Source organism: Mustela putorius, unplaced genomic scaffold (genome assembly GCF_011764305.1).
Source record: "Mustela putorius furo isolate JIRA1106 unplaced genomic scaffold, ASM1176430v1.1 tig00003858_pilon_pilon_pilon, whole genome shotgun sequence".
Classification (NCBI taxonomy): domain Eukaryota; kingdom Metazoa; phylum Chordata; class Mammalia; order Carnivora; family Mustelidae; genus Mustela; species Mustela putorius.
Window position 1 is genome coordinate 12,430,191 of NW_025422010.1, and position 25,385 is coordinate 12,455,575.

At 42.1% G+C, this 25,385-nt stretch overlaps 1 protein-coding gene across 31 annotated transcripts in view; it reads left to right on the forward strand.

Moving 5' to 3' along the window:
• Positions 1–25,385, forward strand: part of EPB41L3 (erythrocyte membrane protein band 4.1 like 3) — a 147,933-nt gene that overhangs the window by 34,518 nt on the left and 88,030 nt on the right. For all 31 annotated transcript variants that reach the window (XM_004742745.3, XM_004742748.3, XM_004742746.3 and 28 more), the window contains one exon: positions 23,681–23,880. In XM_004742745.3, coding sequence (XP_004742802.1) covers positions 23,692–23,880 — 189 coding nt within the window. In that variant the 5' untranslated portion in view covers positions 23,681–23,691. Of the gene's footprint in view, positions 1–23,680; positions 23,881–25,385 lie in introns of those variants that run through there.

The following is a 25,385-nucleotide window of genomic DNA, read 5'->3' on the forward strand; positions in this document are numbered from 1 at the left end:
TTAAATGCTACCCTATGTGCATTATTTTACTTAATTTTCAACTATCATAAGAGGCATTTGAATTACATTTTACAATCGATAAAAAATTATTTTCCAAGAGTTTAGGTAACTTCAATTCATGGAAGCTGGTAAGTGACAGCTAAAGTTCAGCACATTGTAGGGGATGCGTGACAGATACAATGGACAAAAGTGACTGATAGCTCTTATTAGTGTCTCTCATAATATCTTTACAGATAATGTCCTTTTGGCTTCGATTGTAGTCTCATGCCAAATTATTAATGCTCAGCGTAAGCTGGGGAGGTTAACTTGGGCCTCTTGGCTCTTCTGCTGATGTTTTCCCTGTTCCTTGGATGCTCTCTTATTTGACAAGCTTGGACAAGCCATAGCAGAACCTCCTCATAAGGGAGACACCAGCAGGCACATCGGGGTCAGGAGAGGGGCTGAAGTACTTTTCTGGGTAATGGACAGTTTTGCCTTTTTGATTTGATGCTAATGGAGTGTTCCTCTTAGATCGATATGGAGTAGATGTGTTCTGCATGAGACCGGGGAGAAGGTAGTGGTGTGTAAGTACTTGGAATTCTGACCCCACTCCTGGGGTGTGCTTGTGGTCTGGCTTCATTCAGTCTCAGTCCAAACTGCCCAAACATGCAGGTTCCATGCATTTGAGGGCCGTCCTTAGCAGTGAACCTGAGGAGGGTGGTTCACTATAGTTCTTAGGGCCCACGATCTGGAGACCCTTACGCTCTCAGCTCTGTTCTGGAGAGACCCTACGCAAATCTATCCCAGCTGAAGAAATATCTGTGACTGACTGTGTCCGGAGGCTCAGACATTAATGCCCTGATTGCCAAGGTGTCAGCACTAGACAGTAACAGTGACTGCTTTTTCTGGTCAAGGACCTGGATGTGCCTTTTTTGCACAGCAGACCAAGCCCTCTAGATGTTTATTGTGTCTCCTGTTTTGTTAAAGAATAGGCCACATTGGGTGATTTCTCAAGAGCGTTCCAAGAAATTAGTAAGGGAAACAATAATAAACAGTGATAATGATAGTGGTAGTTTATTGGGGATCTGCTACATGCTGGATGTTTCTCTGTGTCCTCTCCAGCCCTCCCAAGTAGCCTTCCAAGGTAGATGTTGGCTCATTTAAAGATGAAAAACCTGACACTGGCAAGCTCACACGGTTCAGTTAATAGGTCGTAGAGCTAGAATTTTAGCTCACACCTGTCTGACATCAATGCCCAAGCTCATTTCACTAGGTCACGCTGTCTTTCTGTGAGAAGTGATCCAAAGAATTTTAATAAACGTGTTGATTGTAGTGCCATTTTGTCTAGAATGATTGTAACAGACAGCACAATTTCAAGTAGTATTTCAAGAATTTAGCAGATGGATGTTCTAATTCAGCAAGCACCATCTAATGAGTGCCTGTTAAGTGCCCGACACTCACTGTTCAAGGGCCTAGAAATCCAAAGCTGAGTCCATACATTCAACAAATATTCATCGAGCACCTGCTGGGTGCCGGGCACTCTTCTAGACAACGGGGTTACTGGGGCTTGGAGCCTCCAGTGGCAGATAAAGAGCAACATAAATCAGTGAAATATTTCCTATAGTAGTTTAGTGATAAATGTTATGGAGAAGAAAAGAGCAGGAAAGGAGGAGAGGCCATGGAGGGGTTAATAGGAAGGCCTCACTGAGGCGGTAAATTCAAGTGAAGACTTGAATGAGGTCGGGGAATGAGCCAAGGGAGAACATTCCAGGTGGAATAGCAGGCCCTGGAGGGGCGTGTCCTGCTCTTTAAGTGGAATGATGGAGAGGTCAGCCAGGCTGGCCAGAGCAGGTAAACAGGAGAGAAGTAGAACACTGGGGTGGCGGCTGTGGGGGGCAAACTGTGGATCATTTTTTTGGTGGGATATTATGACTGTAGTTTACTCTTCTTGAAATCGGGAGTCATTGGGGGAGTTTGAGTGGAGAAGAGACATGATTTGCTTTATAGTCCCAAAGCATCACCCTGGCTCTTGGCAAATGCAGAGGCAGGGAGACCAGTTAGAAAGATAATGCAGTAACTAACAAGCAAAGATGGTGGGCTGGATGGAGGGCCAGTGGTATAGGTAAAGGTGTGTGGAAGGGGGCGGGGCTATGGGAAGTAGAGCCTCAGGATTTACTGAAAGGACTTAATGTGAACATCTTTGGGGGCGCCTGGGTGGCTCAGTGAGTTGGGCGTCTGCCTTCAGCTCAGATCATGATCCTAGGGCACTGGGATGGAGTCCCGCATTAGGCTCCTTGTTCGGCAGGGAGCCTGCTTCTCCCTCTGCCTGCTGCTCTCCCTGCTTGTACTCTCTCCCTGGCAAATAAATCTTTAAAAAAAAAAAAGAAATATGGACATCTTTGTTAGATGTTTTTTGCAACTGTATTTTCTTTGGCCTGAGACTTCTCAAAAGATAGATTGGCCAGTGGGGTAAGAGTCGGGGACAGCATGGTTCAGGGGAGAAAACTCGGGAGTTCGCTCTTAGACACCTTCAGTTTGAGACCGACTTCTGGTACAGAATGAGAGCAAAAACCATTCCTTGCCTTTCAGACTCGTGTGTCTGGTAGCAGAGACTCTCAGAAGCAAATGTTGCTACCAGTACAGAGAGATACACAGAATGGTGGGAATGGGCATGAGCACAGTGGTCGTCCAGCTGAGACTGTTTTTGGGGACAGGGAGACAGCATCCAAGCTGGGGAGTGGGGTCAGAGCCAAAGCATCACGTTCAGTAGTGCTTGGGGAAAGTGGGTGGATTGGAAGCTTCTAGGGGCTGTGCATTCAAGGGCCTGGGGCTCTTGAAGAACAACAAGCCATTCAGTAGGCCATGATTGCCAAAGCTCATGTTGGGAGGATGAAAGTGAGGTTTGAGGGTCAGGAAGGCTTGGGATGTGGCTGCCCTTAGTGTGACATCAGGGAGAAGAAAGGGATGGGGAGCTATTGAAAATACTTGATAGCACAGAAAGAAATAGCCTCTCAAGTCCAAACTTGTAACAACCCAGCCAGGGATAAAGACCAGTAGAAAACATTAGCAAGTAGGTTATAATCTGTGGCCTTATTCTGTTACTATTTTATATGCTTTTCATAGGTAATGTTTCTCAAGCTATAAAAATGCTATGTTCTGAGTTCTTAGCTGAAATAGTAGATCACAGACTGAATTTGGTGAAAGGTGTCTCATCTCCTTGAACTCAGTGTTGGCTCTGCTCCTATCATCCTCAGCTGCCAGGGGGGCCAGGATGAAAAGAATATAGTCACAATGTTATCAGAAAAGGATATGACCCTTTGCTTAACATCCAGGGTTGGGTAAATAAGAGGTTTGGCCTTGAAGTCTTTTTTAAAAAAAAAAAAAAAAAAAAAAGATTTTGGTGTATCTGTTACCTCTTCTGTTGGGTGACAAGACACTGACTTCACTGGCAAGTGCCCAGCAGTTTTTGTGGAATTGTGTTGAAAATGTTGGGTGAGGGCTAGTTGGGTGTCCACATAGGATTTGCTACTAAGGCAAAAACCAAAGGTGGCCGGTGAATCATAATTAGCAGGGTTTTATTTTCCCTCCTTTCTTTCTCTCCATCCCCAACTGTCCTCCCCTTGATGGAAACCCGTTTCATTTTAAAAGTGGTATTTCGGGGCGCCTGGTTGGCTCAGTGGGTTAAAGCCTCTGCCTTCGGCTCAGGTCATGATCCCAGAGTTCTGGGATCGAGTCCCACATCGGGCTCTCTGCTCCGCTGGGAGCCTGCTTCCTCCTCTCTCTTTCTCTGTCTGCCTCTCTGCCTACTTGTGATCTCTGTCAAGTAAATAAATAAAAAAAATAAATAAGTAAATAAATAAAAGTAGTATTTCTTGGAAAGAAGAGCATATAGGATGTTTTTTTTCAATTTTGAGGAAATACAGTGTTCTCAACCTCACTTCAGTAATAATCATCCCTGATAGAGGTGTATAATACTCTTTCCACCAATTATTCCTGAATATTCTGTTGGGAAGAAGATTGAGCAGGACTAAGGCAGAAGTATATAAGTATTTTCAAATATAGCTGGTAATGAGTATTACAGATTATTAAAGTGAAGACCTTAAAATGCAAAAACATATACTCTGCCTACATCTTTTGCATAAACCGCAAAAACCCAAAATAGTGTGTGTGTGTGTGTGTGTGTGTGTGTGTGTCTGTCTGTGTATAGAAATGCAAAAAGCAGCAGAACCTCTGACTTGATTTGGTGGCAGTAACCAGAAGAAGTACACATTGATATAAGCTCTGACCAGTGTCCATGATTTGTTGTTATCTACTTGCCATTTTTGTTTCTAAACACAATCGATCCACAGCTTTGGGACTTTTTAATTTCCTTACAGAGCAATGGTTAGCAAACTTTAGTGGAAGACTCCCCTGGGTGCTCATTAAAAGTGTAGAAATGCTGTCCCTTACTGTTCTTAATCCAGCCCACATTTTAGAGAATCCCAGAGTAGCTTTTAACAATTACCTGTGCCTGTGACCTGCCACCAGTGATTCTGGTTGAATCGGTGGGGGGTGGGGGTCAAGCATCTGGGTGCCAGATGTTCTCCACACCTGCAGCTAGGTCTGGGGAATATGCAATTTTACTGGAGCCTCAGGTGATTCTGATCCAAGTGGCCTGAGTATCCTACTCGGCAACCTTAAAGCTTTACTGGTTTGTTCCATCCACTGAGTGGTGGCACCAAGCCATAGTAGTGGAGCATATCCAGATGCATTTCAGAAATGTAATTTTAGAAGTAATCCTTTTTTCCCGTAAAAAAAATTAAGTCAAAACATGACGAAGTCACCCAGCTGAAAGGGTATTTTAAAGAAGTGATAAATAGGTCTTTACAAAGAGAGATTTTGTTGATTTGTTTTTTTCTGCTTCTAAGACCTACTTCTGTAGAAAATCCAAAAAAGGGAGTCAACCACCCAGAAATGATCACTCTTAATATTTCGGTTTATCACTTAAATTTTGTCTTCTCATGGTGAGTCTGGTCGTTGAATCCACAGCCTTCCACAGTTTGTAGTTAGGGCTCCTCTCTCCAGCTGTGTGACCCCTGTTGATAGTCCCCCCTCCCTTCCATCAGGAAGAATGGCCTCCCTGCTCTCAGGGAGTAGTTTAATCTGTCCTCGTCTGTCTGCTCGATCAGAAACACCATTGAGTGTCCGGGGAAGCCAACTGCCCTGAATCTTTGAGACCCTTTCCAGGAAGGGAGTTCCCCTGGTCGGCAGACCCGGACCAACGTCATCCTCTCTTCTTGTGGGTCCCAAGTTTGCATTTGCAACTTGTTCTCATCTTCTCCACCTGACTCTGCTCACATCTGCATTGGGGGAGCAGATGCCTCTCTCCCAGCCTGTTTGAGGACCCCTCTGGGCGGAGAAGTCTGAAAGCAAGGAATTCCTGCGGCTTCTTTATAGAGAAAGCGTTCACCAAGACAGTTACCTTGCTTCCATTTTAAATGGACAGGTTAAGGGATTTAAAATGAGTTTCATTGTGAAAGGTTTGTAATTAAAAAAAAAAAAAAGTCAACATAGGAAGTGAAGCAGGTGTTGCTGTAGTGAAGGCTTAAAAGAAAGAAAGAAAGAAAACCTTAGACCATAAAGAACCTGTAAAATTTTTCTTAAGATGAACTGCATTTCAGCCTTTCAGTTTTTCTTCAAATTTATTTTTGTCTGTAGGGTTTTAAGTTAATCTCCGTTGAACTGGAAATATGTGGATTTAAAAATTGAAAGAGCTGTTTATTGGCTTAGTTGCCCATCAGAGAAAAGGAATATAAATAGAACATCACACCTGTAGCAGTTCAGTCATTTTTAGTACATTGTGTGGGAAATTCAACCCCCACAATCAGAATATCCCAAGGCAGCGCCAACCGCCCATGCATTTTTATCTGCTGAGTCACCTCAGAGGCAGGAGGCAAGAGGCAAGATGGTAGCTGAGCTGGGCTGGAAAGCTTTCATTACACAGAATTTGAGTAGAAAATGGGGAACATTTCAGTGCTTCAGGCAGTCAGTGAACAGCCCCAGAATGAGGAATCTTCTGATTGGCACCTTCAGAGAATGAGCTGAGGCACTGTTCTCAGGCAGCTCATTTGTGTGCCAGTGAGATCTTTTAAGAACATTCTTTGTAGTCTTCCTCCATTACCAGCCTAGAGATAAAAGCCCATGCATTATGGTAAAAACAGAATAATTAAATGCTTGGCCTCGCATTTGTATTGAAGGATGAAAAAATTAAGTCTGTCAAAACCCCAAAGTATGGGAGGTTCCAGGCTGTTAGAGGAGCTCCATTTCCATGTCTGTGGGACTTGGGATAAGAGTCTCTGAATGCTTAGTCAATTAACTGCAGGACGGCAGAGATGCCATGCTATCTGTCGAACTATGGAAAAAACCAAATTCTGTTAATTTGGTTTTAGAGTATAGCAATGTCCTGGAAAATGTCAAGATTACAAAAGGAAACTGATGAAATCTGGCATCTTCTATGTGGAGAAGCTGAGAGCTACTAACTTACGGTCATTCTTTTCAGTGCAGTAGACACCATACCGCAAAACAGCCAAGGGCTTTAGGGGTCAGACTGGATTGGGTTTGATTTTCCCAGACCTCATTTGTAGATTTGTGACTTGGTGCATTTGTGTTCAATGAAGCTGATGTTTTCAACCATTCATTCATTTATACATTTAATGACTGCTGGGATGCCTATCAAGTTTACTTTGTATGATTTGATAAGTACTAAATGGGAACAATAATAGAAAGAACCTAGAATTTCCCCCATATATTTGGTTTCTTTTTCTTAGCAATAGAAATGCCTTTTTTTTTTCCCCCACCCTGTATTTCTTTATTGATCATATGTGATTCCTGTTGTGTGAGTCTTCAGGGCTCATCTGAAGGGGTGTGTTTGTAAAGATACAAATGTTTACAGGCCGCCTACCTTTCTGGGTTTTTGAAAAGTCTGTTTCCCTCTTTGTTTTTTGGTTGGTTTTTTTTTTTCCCTCATACTCACCACATGTCTTTCTGTGATGAGTTTTGGGTGCCTGCATGAAGCTTGCTATAAGGAGCAAACCCCAGGGAGAAAAGCCTTGAGTCCCTTCATGCAGTTCCAGAAACTGGACAAGCCAGATCCATGTTCTGCCATTCCTCTGAACTCACAAAGCTCCTCAATAGAAGGGAGATGCACGGTTCTGTCTTACATTTCTGAAACTCAGAAATGCAAACTGTTTGTTCATTCACTATTTGTTTGCCGTCTATATGCAACAGTTTTTGGACAGATAGGGAATTAGAGAACAGGTTATTTGTTCTTGGGTCATTTTGAGATGGCTGTTTTTCTTGCTCTGGCTGTCCTCACCCCCTCTGACATGGACACCTGTAAAGAGAAACCTACAGTGTGGATTCCTGGCCGTAGCCCCAGATGTCAGGGGCTTTCTTGCCCCTCATAAGGTGCCAAGGTTGAAAGTTTTTGCCATAACCTTTCCATTATTATTATTATTATTATTATTATTTTTAAATGAGTGGCTCTGTGGGAGAGAGACCCGTTTCAGAAGGAGTCTGAGAGCTGTTTGCTGGTAGATGACTGCATGGAATCTGACTGTTTTAATTTATTCACGTCTATATGGTTCACACTTCATTTCTCACAGATGCAGAGTCAGATGTTGCGTAATAGAAAAATATGCTCCTGCATTAAGTTGCCAAAGATCTCTTTTTGCTAGTACGTTCTTTACAGAGATAGAATTGGCCAACAGTGCAGAAGAAATACACTATCTCCTTTACTCTCTTTTGATTTTAGCTGTGAAATTCTTGAAAATTTTAAACAGTGGCATTGGACGTTTATACACTTGAAACGTATGTTACTGGCTTCTTGTCAATTTGAGGCCTTCCACCAGCAACACTTGAAAAGTTGAAATGGATTAAAACTTAGGCTTGTCCATTTGAGGCTTAAATTTAGCCGCCATCAGTGGAAGGTTATAAATAGTTAGGAATCTAGAGAAGCAGAGTCAGTACCAGTCACATTTTCTCTAGAAATGAAAACGATCATTTACTTTTGGTTTTCCAGGAATAAAATGGCAACCTGGGACAGAATCCCGAAGGCTCATACTAGATTAGAAACCTCTTCTTATTAAGGAAGAAACTAGTACTGTCATTATACGCGCGTGCGTGTGTGTATTTAAATATAAGTAGTAGGAAATACGTCTTTAAAACAAAATACAATTTTATGGTTTATTAGTATTTGACTTATGTTAGGTAGAAGTAAAATAGCATATTAGCAATACGGAATTATAGATGAACATAAAGAAAAGTCCAGTTCTGGAATAAAAAGTTAAGAGCAGATTTTATTGGTGTACCCAATAAACTCACGTGGAAGAAAGAATATTTTATAAAATTTGTGTAGTGTTCAGTGGAGAAGAGAAAATGCTGTGTTTGGATTACGGTATACATGTTAAGGACATAATGATAGTTTCTTCCTAAGAAAGAGTAATTTATGTAACATGTTTTTAAAGATTTTTATTTTTTATTTATTTGAGAGAGAGAGAGAGCACAGAAGGAGAGGGAGGAGCATACTCTCTGCAGAGCAGGGAGCCTGATGTGGGGCTCGATCCCAGCACCCTGAGATCCTGACCTGAGCCGAAGGTGATGCTTAACTAACTGATTCACCCAGGTGTCCCCAAAAGAGTGATTTATGTTTAACAGGAAGTGGAGAGAATAGTTCCTACGGATAGCTTATTCCCTCCCACTGTCTAGGGTTCAGTTTGCCATAAAGGCTGAACACTATGCTCTTTTGTATTTCATTGGTGGTCTGAAATTTCAGTTTGGATTTAATTTTTTGCTTGAAACCACAAGAATACTATGGTGATGCCTTTGGCTAAGGGAAATGAAGTCATAATCCATTCTGAACTCTTATTCAGGATTAGGATATAATAATGAACTACTATAAACACTGCTATCAGGAAACTGAATTCAAGTATCCCTGTTAACTCCTGAAAATAAATAGGTATTTGACAATTTCCTATCCCAGGGACAGCTCTTAGAGTAAATTTGGTGGATATCCAATAATAAATGAAAATGCTTGTCAAGGGGCGCCTAGGTGGCTCAGTCGGTAAAGCGTCTATCTTCAGCTCAGGTCATGATCCCTGGATCCTCTCTCTCTCTCTCTCAAAAATAAATAAATGAAATCTTTAAAAAAAAAAAAAGTGCTTGTCAAAGTGACAAACATGTAAATATACATGAAACACTGCCCTATGTTTTGTAAGGCAGCTGTACAACCCAGACCAAGATAGAATTCATGGATGGACAATTCAGAAATTTAAATAAACTCCTTTGATAGCATCAGCAGGATTCTTGTGTGAAGCCTATCAAAACTCTACTGGCATGTCTTCAGGTGCCTGACAATGACAGCATCTTGGTGGTAATCATGTTCAAGTTTCATGGAGACTAAAATTCTCTGCCAGATTGTGTGGAAAAAATAGCTTATAGGTACAAAGGCCATTCAGCCATCAGCTAGGTTCTCCGGTCAAGTCTAGAAACACATTCTGTACCTGTAAAGACCAAAGCTTTTACTGTTCATCTGTTTGCTTTTTTTTTTTTCTTTAACAACTTCTTCTTCTTCTTCTTCTTCTTCTCCTCCTCCTCCTCCTCCTCCTTCTTCTTCTTCTTCTTTTTTTGGAAACTGGAGCTGTCACTTAGACCACTAGAATACGTTCACTTGTAAGTAAAACCAGGCATTGCTTTTCACCTGGATGAGATGTTTGTAAAACTGATTGCTGGTGGTATAGGGTTCATAGATGATTTCCATTGCTGAAGGTGATGGAGCACCACCTAGAGGAATCATGACGGGAACCCGACCGGATGGTTGGCGGGCTCCCTCCCTACTGGGGAATACGTCCTGTGTGATCTTTACACCCTCAGGGATCCCCGTGTTTCTAAGAGACACAAGGCTTCCAAGAGGGTTTGCCTGCCTGCATAATCCATTCCCCCTGTCTTCTCAAAGCTCCAGTCAGAGCTCGGGCTGCCACTAGACGGATGCCCCTCCTTGCCATCTCCTCTCCTGCTCCGGCTCTCTTGCTGGGACTGTTGCCAGGGCCACTTACTGCTCTTCTTGCTCCCACCCTTATTCCTTTGTTCAGAGGCCAGAGTGGTCTTTTAAAAGTATCCGTAAGACCTGATCATTCCTCACCTTGAAATGCTCCATTGCATTTAACAGAAAACCCAGCCACATAAACCGGCTTACCGAGATGGTCACACTTTGGCCCTCGCTCACAACTTCTACCACATTCTTCCCTGCACCTGCTGGGTTCCAGCTACCTCCACCTTCTTTTCTTTTCTTTTTCCTTTTTTTTTTTTTTTAATTTATTTGTTTGACAGACAGATCACAAGTAGGCAGAGAGGCAGGCAGAGAGAGAGAGAGAGAGAGAGAGAGAGAGAGGAGGAAGCAGGCTCCCCGCTGAGCAGGGAGCCTGCTGCAGGGCTTGATCCCAGGACCCTGGGACCATGACCTGAGCTGAAGGTGGAGGCTTTAACCCACTGAGCCACCCAGGTGCCCCTCCACCTTCTTTTCATTGCTTGACCACACCACGCTCATTTTGTTCTTTGGACCTGGACATGAGTCTGTCTGGAAGGTATTCTCCAACCCCCGATGACTTCACAGGACAGGTGCTTCTTCTTTTTTTTTTTTATTTTTTATTTAAAGATTTTATTTTATTTGACAGAGAGATCACAAGTAGGCAGAGAGGCAGGCTGAGAGAGAGGAGGAAGCAGGCTCCCTGCTGAGCAGAGAGCCTGATATGGGGCTGGATCCCGGGATCCTGAGATCATGACCTGAGCCAAAGGCAGAGACTTTAACCCACTGAGTCACCCAGGTGCCCCGGCAGATGCTTCTTGATGTCAGAATGTTGACTTAAACACCGCTCCTTGGAGAAGCCCTCCCTAACTGCCCACTGTAAGCAGCCGCCATCTACTTTAGATTGGATTCTCGAATAACATCTATGTGCCGCTGACAGTTTTTCCCCCCTTCAGTTAGAACATAGGCTTCATTAGAGCAGACACCCATTTGTCTTTATCTGATGTATCCCCAGGCCTCAGACCAATTATTTAGGAAACAAGGAATGTATTAATGCATGAAGAAATGATGTAGCCAGAATTTCTAAACTTATAAATTTCCCACCCAAAGGAAAGAAACTTGGTAAGGGTGGTATAAATGCACACTTCCCTTTAAAATAGCAGAACAAATTCTCAGACCTGTAAGGTACTCTTCCCCAGCCTCTGGAGTTCAGGAAACCCCATTTGGGAACTAAGCTGCTTTTGTCAGAGTGATCACAATCCAGACGTCCTAGAACAGAGCCTGAATTGGTTCTCTTGCCACCCTCTCTTATGGATTTAATTTGCGAGTAGTTTGTCCTCTCGGGAATTTGCCTCTCTTATTACTGCTATCCCTGAACTCTGTTCTTTGCTAATGTAAGCCTCCCCCCCCCCCCAGTATATATAGCAGTCAGCTGCTTCTTTGGTTTATTGAAAAGTATTTAGAGGGCTTATGGGAATGACCAAATATTCTTGGTATTTCAGAGATACGTGTGATTTTATGCCCCGATGTTTGGTACCCATTGGATTAGGAAAAATGATATGTTGACAAGATGGACATCCTCATAATCTCATCTCTGTCTATATTCTAAACGGTACTTGTTAATTTCTCTGCTTCACACTTAGCTCTAAACGTTTTTGAGCTTGAAAAGCTGAAAGCTTACCAAAAATAAACCAGGTTGCTCAGAAGTATTACAGAAACGAAGAGTGTTTCCTTCAGCTTTTTCGGATAATCTGGGTATTGCTTCAGTGAGAAAAGCGTAATTGAGTCAGTTAATGAAGCCTTCAGCTGAGGGTGCGGTGGTGGGGCGGCAGGCTTTATTGCTAGTGCCATGATTGCCTGCCCTAGTTGAGTTATGCCCTGGGGGCCCGTGGGTGAGATCAGTATCTGTCCTCTTCTTTTTTTTTTTTTAAAGATTTTATTTATTTATTTGACAGAGAGATCACAAGTAGACAGAGCAGCAGGCTGAGAGAAAGAGGGAAGCAGGCTCCCTGCCAAGCAGAGAGCCGGATGCAAGGCTTGATCTGAGGACCCTGAGATCATGACCCGAGCCGAAGTCAGAGGCTTAACGCACTGAGCCACCCAGGCGCCCCTGTCATTTTTATCTTCCAGGACAGAATTTTTGTAGATTTCATGTTAATACAGCAGTACCTCTAGCCCTCAGGAATCCTAGAATTTCAGAATTTTAGAACAGAAGAGAAGACATATTCCATTTAGGTCACAGAACATGTGGCCCCCTTGAGGCCAGTTTGTGTCCTCCTGGCCCAGCAGGGTGCCTCTCCTGCGCTTTGTTTTATCCCTGATTTCCCTTTATCCTCCTGAAGTAGCCTGTGATTTTTTTACTTGCACCCAATGCTTAAAACTAGTCATTTCACTTGGGACAGAAGGTTTGTGATGATTTTTCTATCAGATGAGGCTTCTTTCCCGAGGAAGCCCTCTGTACCCCTGCAGGCTTGTTGATAGCCCCCTTCTCTGGACTGGCTTCTCACAACCTGGGCGCCGTGGTTGGTTGCTTCTCGGGGGTCACCTGTCAGTGTGTACACTCCTTGAAGCAGGGGACTGTGGGTTTTTTATTTTTTTTTATCTTGTTTCTTAAATTCCCAACTCTGAATTGTAGATGTGCTGTCGTGACATTTTTGTCTCCATAAAGATGGATCTTGGTAATCCTGGAAGGTTTGCAGTCGTCATGGTAAAAGTAATTTTTGAATGATGGTGTCATCTTCATAGAAATCCCAGCTTTCTGCTTCTATAATCATAAAGCCAGCCAATAGGAGTTGGTACGTTGGCTTGTAACAGTTGAAGTTAGTATGGCCAAAAAGCTTATTTGAGAAAAAGAAAACAAAACAAAACTCTCTAGCATCCCTGCTGCTAGTCAGAAACACTCAGCATCTCAACTCTGTTAAGTTTTTGAAGATACTTGGTAGGGGCCGGTCCTGAATCCCATTGTTTCAGGCTTTGAGGAGTAACTCATCTTCTGTTGCCCCCATCGAGGCCTCCTTGCTTTATCAAATTGGCCTAATTTTGAGCTGAAACAATGAAAAAGTCCAGCTGCCCCCTTCTGATGTTAGTGATCCTTGTGGCCACCAGCGAGGTGGTCTGGGCAATGCCACGAAATCTCTTTGGCCCGATCAGACAGCCTTGCAGGACCTGGCTTCCGCCTGGCTTGTCTTGTCGCCCCTCAACACTCCCCACACACCCCTTATGTTCCAGCCGCAGCAGACCGCATGCTCTCACACAAGTAAGTTCTGCTGATTTTTCACACTGCCCTTGTCTGGTTAGTAACCTCTGGATAGAACTCTCTGCTGTCTTCTTCCTTTGCGCACAATTCCAGACGTGCAGTTGACTGGCATTGGGAGTCTACATTGTAGACTGAATTGGGAGTAAGGAGAGGGGCGCTCTTCCAATCCCTAGCGTGAGCAGCCGCGCAGATGGAAACCCTCCTACTGAAGTGGGGAAGACTGCAGTAGAGCAGAGTGTGTCGGGGCATCAAGGGTTTGGAAGGAAATGTGTTCAGTTCAGGGGCCTCTGAGATAGCCAGGTAAGCGAGGTGGGAAGTCGAATTGTATATATGGATTTGTAGCTCAGAGAGGTTCCAAATTGAGGAATTTTATTTTGTAGTTGTCATTATATTTGAAGTGAAGTGGAGGAGCTCTCCAAGAAAGAGGGTATGGAGAATGTGATGGACCCCAAGGAGCCAGCAAATTTAGAAAGGAAACGGGAAACAGGCCATAAAGGGGCCAAGGGATATGAGAAAAGGTAGTCAGAACAGGTAGAAGGAAAATCAAGAGTGTCCAAAGCAGAGAATTCAAGGATGAGAAGGGAGGTCACCTGGGATTTACTGGCTTGTAGGGAAGTTATTGGTAACCTTACTTAGTAAGGTGTCCTAGAATAATCGGGGACACTCTGAAGAGTGAGTGGGAGGGAGAGCGTGGTTGGTGACCAGGTGGAACAACAGTTCCTTCCAAAGCATGGTTCTAAAGAATAATGAAGAGGTAGGACTCATTCTCTCCCCACTGGAGGGGGAGGGGTGGTGGGTTCAGAAGAGTGGAGTGTAAGTGAGTCCAAGAGCAGGCTGACTTGCTTTCCTGTATTGTTGCTTTGACTGTGGTTTTTGTTTTTTAAGATGGATGGTATGAGGGCTCTTCGTCGTCGTCTTCTTCTTCTTCTTCTACTCATAGGCAGAATCCAGTAGAAGTGCCAGGGGATAGTACCATCTTATAGTTGGCTCACAATTGATGGTGGATACTATTCTGTAGTCACAAATAACTGACATTTATATATTAGCCTCTTTTCTCCTATGAATTTATATTTGAAATAGAAGAGGAAAAAAGCTTGCTTTTTTAAAAAAGTTCATCCATTTTAGTCTTAAATCCCTGAAGACAGGTCAATAGTATAAAGATGGTTTTTTTTTTTTGTTTGGTTGGTTTTTTGTTTTTGGAAAGTGCTTGATTATTCAGTAGGAATCCTGTTCTATGCATAAATGACAGATACGTACATTGAGCATTTTCCTGCATGAAGTCCTTGCTAGGTTGGTGTCTTTTTTTTTTTTTTAAGATTTTATTTATTTGACAGATCACAAGTAGGCAGAGAGGCAGGCAGAGAGAGGAGAGAGGAGGAGGCAGGCTCCCTGCTGAGCAGAGAGCCTGATGTGGGGTTCCATCCCAGGACCCTGGGATCATGACCTGAGCTGAAAGCAGAGGCTTTAACCCCCTGAGCCACCCAGGTGCCCTGTAGGTTGGTATCTTCTAATATGACTGAATTTTAGTATCAGCAAGAGAGGGAGGTAAATTTGAATAGAAAAGCTAATTAAGCAGTCATGTAGTTGGGAGATGGAGATTTTACAATGCTACTTCTAAAAGTGGAAAAGATGAGGAGAAATTGACTTTTTTTCTTCTATGGAATAGAAAATTAGAGGTGAAAAGGAACAAAGGCATGACCAGTTTTTATAGGTGAAACAAACTGGGGATTGGGATTGTGACTTTATTCGTACCTGCGTGGATCCCCTTGGAAGCTCATCACTATTTCTTAATTTCTTAGTCATTTACTAAATCTCTCCCTGGGAGAGGCATTTACTAAATCTCTCCCTGCGAGAGGCATGAATATAGTGCCAGTTTCTTAAAAAATGGAGGATTCCTCTTGCCCCCTTACTGGAATACTCAAAGAAAGTCTTGACTTCAACTTTTAGGCTTCAGAGTTTCCAGAAGTCTAAGCCTTTGTTTTTTAGTTGAGGTAGAACCCAGCTGATAATGTAAACTTAGTTTCAAGAAAGGGCAGAGTTTAAGCCAAAACATTATGTGTCGTTTCTGTTTAGAATTACAAGCAATGGTGTTCGCTTCTAGTAACTGAAATCATTGACAGCTCTGTTTAATCCGAAGTGAATATATGAGAAGAGGGAACGTTGGACAGCAGTAGAGTTTAGTGAGCTGCAAAGGGAGGTGTGCGACTTTAAGTGGCAAAGGTCATCCAGGAAAGCGAGGAATGAGCATAAGAAGAGCCAAACAAGGGGCGCCTGGGTTGCTCAGTGGTTAAAGCCTCTGCCTTCAGCTCAGGTCATGATCCCAGAGTCCTGGGATCAAGCCTCACATCGGGATCTCTGCTCAGCAGGGAGCCTGCTTCCTCCTCCTCTCTCTCTCTGCCTACCTCTCTGCCTACTTGTGATCTGTCTGTCAAATAAATAAAAATCTTAAAAAAAAAAAAAAAAGCCAAACAAACAAAAACAAGGCAGTGCAAATATCCTACAAATGTGCTTTAAGAAAATGTTTTGGCATTTGGGTACAAGACTAGAAGTGTCCACTCTAAAATTATGAAAATAATGAGTTAAAGCTAAAAGTGCTATATTTAGATGCTTACGTTTTTAATTGTTTGCCATTTAAAAATCAGTTCCTCACTCGCTTGTATCGGCGCATGGGTAGGGAAGAAGACCTAAACCTTTTGGAAACTGGATTTACCGATGTAGTCTGTCGATGCTCATTACCTCTAGGTACAGTATGACGCCCTTTCAGATATGTGGAGTTACGTATGGATTCTCTTGAGACTCCAGAATGAAGAAGCCTTACATTTTTAAGGTTTATTGCTCTACCATCTCTCAGCCACCATGAAAGCTTTATTTTATTACAATTAGTCAAGAAACGGCAATGATTTTCATTCATTATATTATGCATGTAGTGCTGGGGAAAATAATATGCTTCGGAAATATTTGACAAGTGCATTGTTGTTTATTCAAGGTTTGAGGTTCTGTGACTTATGTTATCTATGACAGGTAAGGTATCATATGGCATGTTTGTGGGTAGAAAATAATGGTAGGTTATTTTATTTATATAGTTGATAGGTGGTTGCTGGGTTCTCTTTTGCATTTTTATTCGGCTTTTGTAGAGTGGGCAGTCTGCCTTAGGGACAAGTCATGAAATCAAAGAGAAAAGCAGGTCGCAGAATGGTTTCATGACAGCATAATAACACTGACACTCAATATTGGGATGTTTTTGTACTGATCTTTCTCTTTTAGTTCATGTTTATTTATTAATTAAGGTCCTGTGTTTAGAAAGATTCCTGTTTTAACATGCATTGGACAGCGTTTTAAAGTTTGGAGTGCACGGAAACGTCCATCCCAGGGAAGTCTGTACTAAAACCACATTTGTGTAAAAACTTCTAATGTTTACAAAGACAAGGAGACTGAAAGAAGGTCATGAAAGAGGTGGGAGACTTCTGTAAGAAGACAAACCGTGAGAAGATCTCGAGTTTGGGGTCTTCCACTCCCTTCCCCACACCCACCGCACTCAGTCATCACTAATTTCCAGGCTGAACCCCTTGTTTCATGGAAGAGGAAACAGGAGGCCAAAGAAATTGTCTGTCATCCACCCTAACACATGACAACTCATTTGCTGCTGATTATTTTCACGTATTAGAGCTATAAAGATTGTACAGAGATTTTAAAGTGAAATGAACTAAAATGTTCATATTTTGAGATGTGATTCTGGTTTTGCTTCAGTAACCATTTTGACATCTAATTATTAAGTTAGAGCTATTTGCCGAAACACAGATGATAGGAAATCTCAAATATGATACTCATAGAAAATATGAGATATTGAAGGTAGCCAACATTTTAAAAAATATGATTTCTATGCAAGAACTGCCCTTTGGGAAAGAAAATTAAACAGTTTTTAAAGGTTTTATTTATTCATTAGAGAGAGAGAGAGACAGAGGGAGAAGTAGGCTCCCCATGGAACAGGGAGCCCAACCTGGGATTCCCAGGACCCTGGGATCATGACCTGAGCTGAAGGCAGACACCCAACTGACTGAGCCACCCAGGGGCCCTTAAGCATCTTTTAAAAATGTACTTTTTTTTTATTAGTCATTTGCATTTTATTTTTTTATTTTATGATTTCATGACTCTTTGGGTACTCTTAACAGAGATTCTCTAAACCACTTAAATATTTTCTTTTTGAGTTTTTGGAAAACCCGTTGACCTGCTGGTAAAAGCATTAGCATGTGATCAGACCAAGATAGCATCTATTACTTGTAGGGAGATTTCAGCTCTGAAAGTTGTAACTGAGTTCTCTTTTCCATTAAATATAGAAAAGCCTACTTTTTCTCACTTGAGAGATTTTACAAAGCTTAAAGACTATAAGGAACAGTTATTACACATTCATGTATATAGGTGGATATGATGATAATGGGGTTGTTTTATTAGTTCTTCAAATAATTATTCAAATACCTACGATGGTCCAGGTACTGTGTTGCTACTGGCACCACATGTAGAGTAGCTATGTAAAAAGGGAATGCCTCTCTCAAGCTGACACTTGAGGAATGGGGAGTTGGCCACTTGAAGAGCACAGGAAAGAATGTTCTCACAGAGAATACCATGTCTAAAAAACCTAGAGGCAGAAAATCTTGCTGGGCTTTGCCAACTAAATGGAGATCATGTGGCCAGACCATTGTGGGAGAGACGGGTAGGCACTGCCACTGGGCATGGATCCGGTGTTGAGGCCTAGGCTTGTGCTGGAAGGCCATGGCAATTAAGAGTTTGGATTTTTCTTCAAACACATTGGGAAGCTATTAACATGAGTGCTATGACTAGATTTATGTTTTATTAAGATCAGAATAGAAATGGGCAGGAATAGACAGGGAAGAGGAGGTTTATTAGGGAGTTCAGGAAAGAAATGATAGCTTGCATGTTGGCAGGGGACCAAGTCAAGATATAGTTTGGAAATCTATATTTTTATATAGGTATTTGCGTATGTATGTGCAAAATTATATATTTTGCAAAACTTTACATCCTATATTAGAGAAAGTAAGGAAAAGAAAATCTCAGGGCTGATTTCTGGAATTCTGACTTAAAGGAATGGCATTGCCATTTAGTGCAGTGAGGAAGGAGAGGGAAGAGAGGAACGGACTTGGGAGAGAAAAATCTAGAGGTACTTGTGAGCTGTCAGTGAGGAATGTCAAGTGGGCAGTTGGGTTTTAAACCTCAGAACAGAGGTTCAGACCAGAGGTATGAGTCTATAAGCACTTGGCTTCTGGAGGTATTTAAAGCCCTGGGAAAGCATAGCATTAGCTGGGAGAAAATACCAAGTGAGAAGAGGAGAGAGCCTGAACGGAGTTTTCCAGGAGATTCCCACTTGTCGAGGCTGGATAAGAAGTAGTCTATAAAAGAGAATGAGGAGGTATAGCCTGAGAGATAGGAGAAAAACTGGGCGGTGTGGTGTGTTATGAACCCCAAGGGAGGGAAACCTGCTGACAAGGAAATTCTCATCACCTGGGCCGGGGCTGCTAATAGGTGAAATGAGATGAGGACAGAAAAGTGTGTGTGGTCCGTGGCGCTGTTCACCTCAGTGGGGGTCAGACTGGAGTCCTTGCAGGGAGAGGGGAAGGGAGGAAGTAGAAGACAGTGAGGTCAACAAAAATTTTTTTATTATTTTTATTAACTTATAAAGTATTATTTGCCCCCATGGGTGCAGATCTTTGAATCGTCAGGCTTACACACTTCACAGCACTCACCACAGCACATACCCTCCCCAATGTCCATCACCCAGCCACCCTATCTCTCCCCCTCCCAGCAACCTTCAGTTTGTTTTGTGAGATTAACATCTCTTACGGTTTGTCTCTCTCTCTCTATCCCATCTTGTTTCATTTTTGCCGTCCCTACCCCACAAACTCCCCTCTCTGCCTCTCAGATTCCTCATATCAGGGAGATCATATGGTAATTGTATTTCTCTGATTGACTTATTTCACTTAGCATAATACCCTCTAGTTCCATCCACGTTGTTGCAAATGGCAAGATTTCATTTCTTTTGATGGCTGCATAGTATTCCATTGTACATATATACCTCATCTTTATCCATTCATCTGTTGATGGACATCTAGGTTCTTTCCATAGTTTGGCTATTGTGGACATTGCTGTTATAAACATTTGGGTGCACATGTCCCTTTCTCCAGCTTCTTTAAGTGTAGGGTTAGGTTGTGTACTTAAGACCTTTCTTGTTTCTTGAGAAAGTCTTGTATTGCTATATACATTCCACTCAGGACCACCTTTGCTGTGTTCCACAGATTTTGAACTGTTGTGTTTTCATTTTCATTTATTTCCATGAATTTTTTCAATTCTTCTTTAATTTCCTGGTTGACCCATTCATTCTTTAGTAGGATACTGTTTAGCCTCCATGTATTTGAGTTCTTTCCCACTTTCTTCTTGTGGTTGAGTTCTAGCTTCAGAGCATTGTGGTCTGAAAATATGCAGGGAATGATCCCAATTTTTTGGTACCAGTTGAGACCTGATTTGTGACCCAGGATGTGATCTATTCTGGAAAATGTTCCACGTGCCCTAGAGAAGAATGTATATTCTCTTGCTTTGCAGTGGAATGTTCTGAATATATCTGTGATGCCCATCTGGTCCAGTGTGTCATTTAAGCCTTTTATTTCCTTGCTGATCTTTTGCTTGGATGCTCTGTCCATTTATAATGAGGGTGGTGTTAAAGTCCCCTACTATTATTGTATTATTGTCAATATGTTTCTTTGATTTTGTTATTAATTGGTTTATATAGTTGGCTGCTCCCATGTTAGGGGCATAGATATTTAAAATTGTTAGATCTTCTTGTTGGGCAGACCCTTTGAGTATGATATAGTGTCCTTCCTCATTTCTTATTGTTGTCTTTGGCTTAAAATCTAATTTATCTCATACAAGGATCGTCACCCCAGCTTTCTTTTGATGTCCATTAGCAAGGTAAATTGTTTTCCACCCCCTCACTTTAAATCTGGGGGTGTCTTTGGGTCTAAAATAAGTTTCTTATAGACAGCATATTGATGGCTTTTGATTTTTTATCCATTCTGATACCCTGTGTCTTTTGATTGGGGCATTTAGCCCATTTACATTCAGGGTAACTATTGAGAGAGATTAATTTAGTGCCATTGTATTGCCTGTAAGGGGACTGTTACTGTGTATTGTCTCTTTTCCTTTGCAGTCTACTACTTTTAGGCTTTCTCTTTAGGACCCCTTTCAGTATTTCTATAGGGCTAGTTTGGTGTTTGCAAATTCTTTTAATTTTTTGTTTGTCCTGGAAGCTTTTTAATCTCTCTTTTTAATTTTTTTTCTCTCTTATTTTCAGTGATAGCCTAGCTGGATATAGTATTCTTGGTTGCATATTTTTCTCAATAAGTGCTCTGACTATATCATGCCAGTTCTTTCTGGCCTGCATGGTCTCTGTGGATAAGTCTGCTGCCAATCTAATATTTCTACCATTGTATGTTATAGACTTCTTGTCCTGAGCTGCTTTCAGGACTTTCTCTTTGTCACTAAGAATTGTAAGTTTTACTATTAGATGATGGGGTGTGGACCTATTTTTATTGATTTTGAGGGGGGTTATCTCGGCCTCCTAGATTTTGATGCTTGTTCCCTTTACCGTACTAAATTTCTACTATAATTTGCTCCAGTATACTCCAATATTATTATTATTCTGGAATCCCAATTATTCTAATACTGTTTCATCTTACGGTATCGCTTCTCCCTCAAATTCTCCCCTTGTGGTCCAGTAGTAGTTTGTCTCTCTTTTGCTCAGCTTCTTTATTCTCCATCATTTGCTCTTCTATATTTCAACAAATTTTTTTGAGAAGCTGTAAGTGGAAAGCAGAGAAATATGGTCTAGCTGATGGAGAATGTGAGATGGACGGAAGGCTATTTGTTTTAAGGAGATGGGAACCCTTAGAGCATGACTATATTTTGGTAGAATTTTATTCTGGAGAATATGTATTAGATTGGCCCTGAGAAAGCATAGTGAGGTTCAAGGAAGACAAATGAATTTCTGGAACAGTCCAGAGCAGTTGAGCTGTGCTCCGTGAGTTCATCCAGGGGCCCAGGTTGGAAGGGGTGGCCTTGGCATCCTTCTGAATTTGAGGCCTCCATGACTGAATCTGTGGTGAGCAGGTAGATCAGTTTTTTCCGAGCCAATGAGGAAAGGAAACCTTGGGCATGTGCCCTTGCCTTTATGAAGATGACCTAAACACTGCAAACATATTCTCTCTTTTCTCATTGGTCCAGACCTCATCACCTGACCTCAACTTGCTATGGTCTCAAGCTGGGTGAAGGAATGCCAGCTTAAACAATGTTTAATTACAATAAGGAAGATGGAGAAAATGTATTGTCCTTGGGGTAAGGAGAGGGGTTGGATTAAAATATATTTACTTCTGATTTGGAGCACCTGGGTGGCTCAGTTGCTTAAGTGACTGCCTTTGGCTCAGGTCATGATTTCAAGGTCCTGGGACCAAGTCCTGCATCAGGCTCCCTGTTCAGTGGGGAACCTGCTTCTCCCTCTTCTACTCTCCCTGCTTATGCTGTCTCTGTTAAATAAGTAAAATCTTAAAAAAAAAAAAAAAAAAAAAAAAAAAAACCTTAAAAACATATTTATTTCTGTTTCTAAGCCATAGGCAGTGCTTGACTTACATTTGGCACTTAATTGAGAGTTTAGCAAATTGAATTGACTATTAAAATTTACCCTTTCCCTTCTAAAAGGTTGAATTTGATTGTAGGCTCTGGATTACACCATAATACCACCTTTCCTTCTCTCTGTTTTTTCTGTGGACTTAATGCTTTCTAGTAAAAGCATACAAAAGGGAATATAATATTTACTTTGAAGATTTGCTTAAAAATCTAAAACATAAAAGGAAAAAAAGAAAATGTGTTCATTTTATTTGGATCACTATCTTGTTCAGTGTTTGGTCTTGATATTTACATATGCTTTGGGCAACTGAGCACATGCCAAGTTGCTATGTCTTTTAGTCAACAGAAAGGATGACTGGTGATTGTAAATAGGATTGTAGGTTGGAAACATGGATGTAGCATTTAGCTTATGACATAGATTGGTATTTGTATGCTCCCTCTTCTTGAAGTTATTAAACATTCTCCAGCCCGTGTTGCGAAAACAGAACTAAATGGTGATTTTGCTATGGAGTAGTATTTTGCATAATTCCGTATTATACTAACGGGTGTATCATTTGCTTAGAGTGTTACACTAGCCCTTTTTTCCTGATATTTTTACCATAAAATTAGGAAGGGAAATCATATGACAGTCTGGGATATTTGTTTTTGAAATAGCTATCATCTACCTAAGATAAGAAATGACTTAAAATGACATGGTAGCCACCGGCACGGCTCCTGTCTTGCTGTTTTTGGCAAAAAACTGCTATAAGCATAGTGGCATGCCCATTAAGAGGGGGAGGAAGGAGCCCCCAGGAAGTAAGTTCTTTGGTTATGGTTAGGTTCCATTCCCTCATTTGACACATGTGGAAACTAAGGCACAAAATACTGAAGTGTCTTGACTAGCAAACTATTACAAGATGGTGGTTCTATTTTAGAAGGTGTTTTCTGGTGTAAGAAAAGATTATTATATAATATATTAAGCTATGTCATGTGAATCCCTCATTAGCTGAGACAAACTCCTCTTTGAACTGTCAGGGGGAACAGGAGGAAGTCCGGAAGAAGCTGCAACTTTTCACTGGTGACGGAGGGAGAGGTGAGGCTCCCAGCCTCCCTGCAGCCCTGCCTAGGGCTTGTCCAGTGTGGGACCCATTCCACGTCACCAGCAAAGCCTTTGCTTTGACTTTGCCTTTGTCACTGTTCACTCAAAAAGGGCGGGCAGGATTCTGAGAAAGCAGAGGAAGGGCGCTTGCTCATGCAAGGATGGTGGGTTTCAGGGGTTCCAGAGGCAGAGCAGGGACTCTGGGTAGAGATAGGAAGGGAGAGGGAAAGAGAAAATGGTTTCTGTTATTAGATTATCCTTCCCAGATGGAGATCCAGCTGATGCAGAAGATTCATTGCTCTGAAATTAAATGTGTCTAAGATATATAGTCATCTACATATTTGGCCATCTGTGGCAAAAATCTAATAGGAGTAAAACCTGGGATTCTTAAAAATAAGTGTTGACTTCTAGTTAAATGTTGATTTTTTGAACTATCTTTGCGGTAAATGGACATTGTCTGTTAGGGTTGTGCAGTATGAAGGATCCTGTTGGATTGCGTGTATGTTTCCCTTTTTTGACTGTGGTCCTGTGTAGCCCTTCCCGGTAGCATCCTGGTTTTGTGCCTAGTTTTTGTGAAGGTAATTACACCAACTGATGGGACCTTGACATTTTTTGTTTGCAGAACAATCAACCATGACGACCGAATCTGGCTCAGACTCGGAATCCAAGCCGGAGCAGGAGGCCGAGCCCCAGGAGGCGGTGGGGGCGCAGGGGCACGCAGGGGCGCCGCAGGGGCCGGGGCCCGAACCCAGCGGCGAGGAGCAGCACCAGGCCCTAGAGCAGTTCCAGGCCGCGGCACACAGCACCCCTGTGAGGAAGGAGGTGAGCCCCAGGACCCAGGCTGCCAACCTGGTCCCTCGCACCTGCTGGCATCACCCAGAAAACCACTTCAGGAATGTTTACTGACCTTTGCTGGGGTCTGGGCTGACCTTGGTCTCCTAGCACCAGGGGGAACTATGAGGGGTCATCTGTTTTCCCCTTCTGGCCCCAGACAGATGGGAATTTATGCTGTTTTAAGACTTTCAGTGAATGACATTCCACAACCTTGCTTGGTAACGCCTTCATTTGATTAAAGCACTTAAACCCACACTGAAATCTCGGTGGCAGGTTATTGGTTTTATCTGGGAAGGTTAGACACCACGCCAATGGCTTTAAATAGCCTCCTAATTTTTATTCAGGCTGGAGTTTGAGTTCTTTTAATTCTTCCCAGGGGTCACTCTGATCCTGATGTTGCCAGCTACTTCGAGTGAATGTTCAGGGGGGTCTCCTTTCCCTCCCTCAGGTGCGTGTGTGTTCAACTCTATAATTGAGTCATAGTTCAGTTGTCACAGGTAATGTGACTATTTCTTTTAGAAGCTTTCATACCAAATAGTGTGGCCTATACTTGGGCTTTGAATGAATCCATATTTAAAGTATTTTGGCTTGAAACTTCAAAACTGAAATGAACATGTGTCAGGGTATCCACTCATGCTATGGTAAGCAAATCTGGGAGTCCCTGCAAATGATTGCCCTTTTTCTAAGTTGGAAGTATATGTGTCAAGCTAGAAATTATAGAAGACCTTGAGAGAAGAGACACGAAATCAGCGTGTTAGTGAAATTCTTTGGAAGGCACAACACAGTATTATAACATCAAACTACGTTTACAACCTGATTATTTCTTTTCTCCCCGGTATTTATGTTCTGCTTTGAAGCAGTATTCAAAATAACATTTATTTTCATGTTCTGTAGATAGATGCTGTGTCTGATCTAAAATGTTTCACGATGGGGAGCTGGAGGTCATCCTTCCAACTTATTAAACAAAATCTAAGGAGCCATTGTTGTCATCACGGTTTTCCTTTACCTTTTCTTTCTTTCTTTCTTTCTTTCATTTATTTATTTATTTATTTATTTTTTGAGATATGGGGATGGTGGTGTTTTGATTGTTTTTAAATCTTCAGAAACTTACAATTACTAGGCTGGGTATTTTTTTCCTCCCCGTTCTTTCCTCTTAACTCTGTAATGAAATAATGTGAGAGTGGGAGATAATTGTTCAGAAGAAAGAATTTCTGGGCCAAGACGTGATGTGATACATGTATTTTATTTTCTGTATTTATTTTCAGATGTCTGAAACAAAATGAGAGAGATGATACTAAAGCACTCTGAGGGGAAGGTAGCTGGCTGAGGAGTCAGGAGGACCAGTGACTCCTGCCTCTTCCCCGGGTATTTTAGTTACCTCAGAGATCTCAGAGAACGCAATCAGCCTCTGAGCCTCCGCTTCCTCGTTCACAAGATGAAGGGATCAGAAAAGACCGTTTTCTCAGGTTTTTCTGCTCTGGGCTTCTTTGATT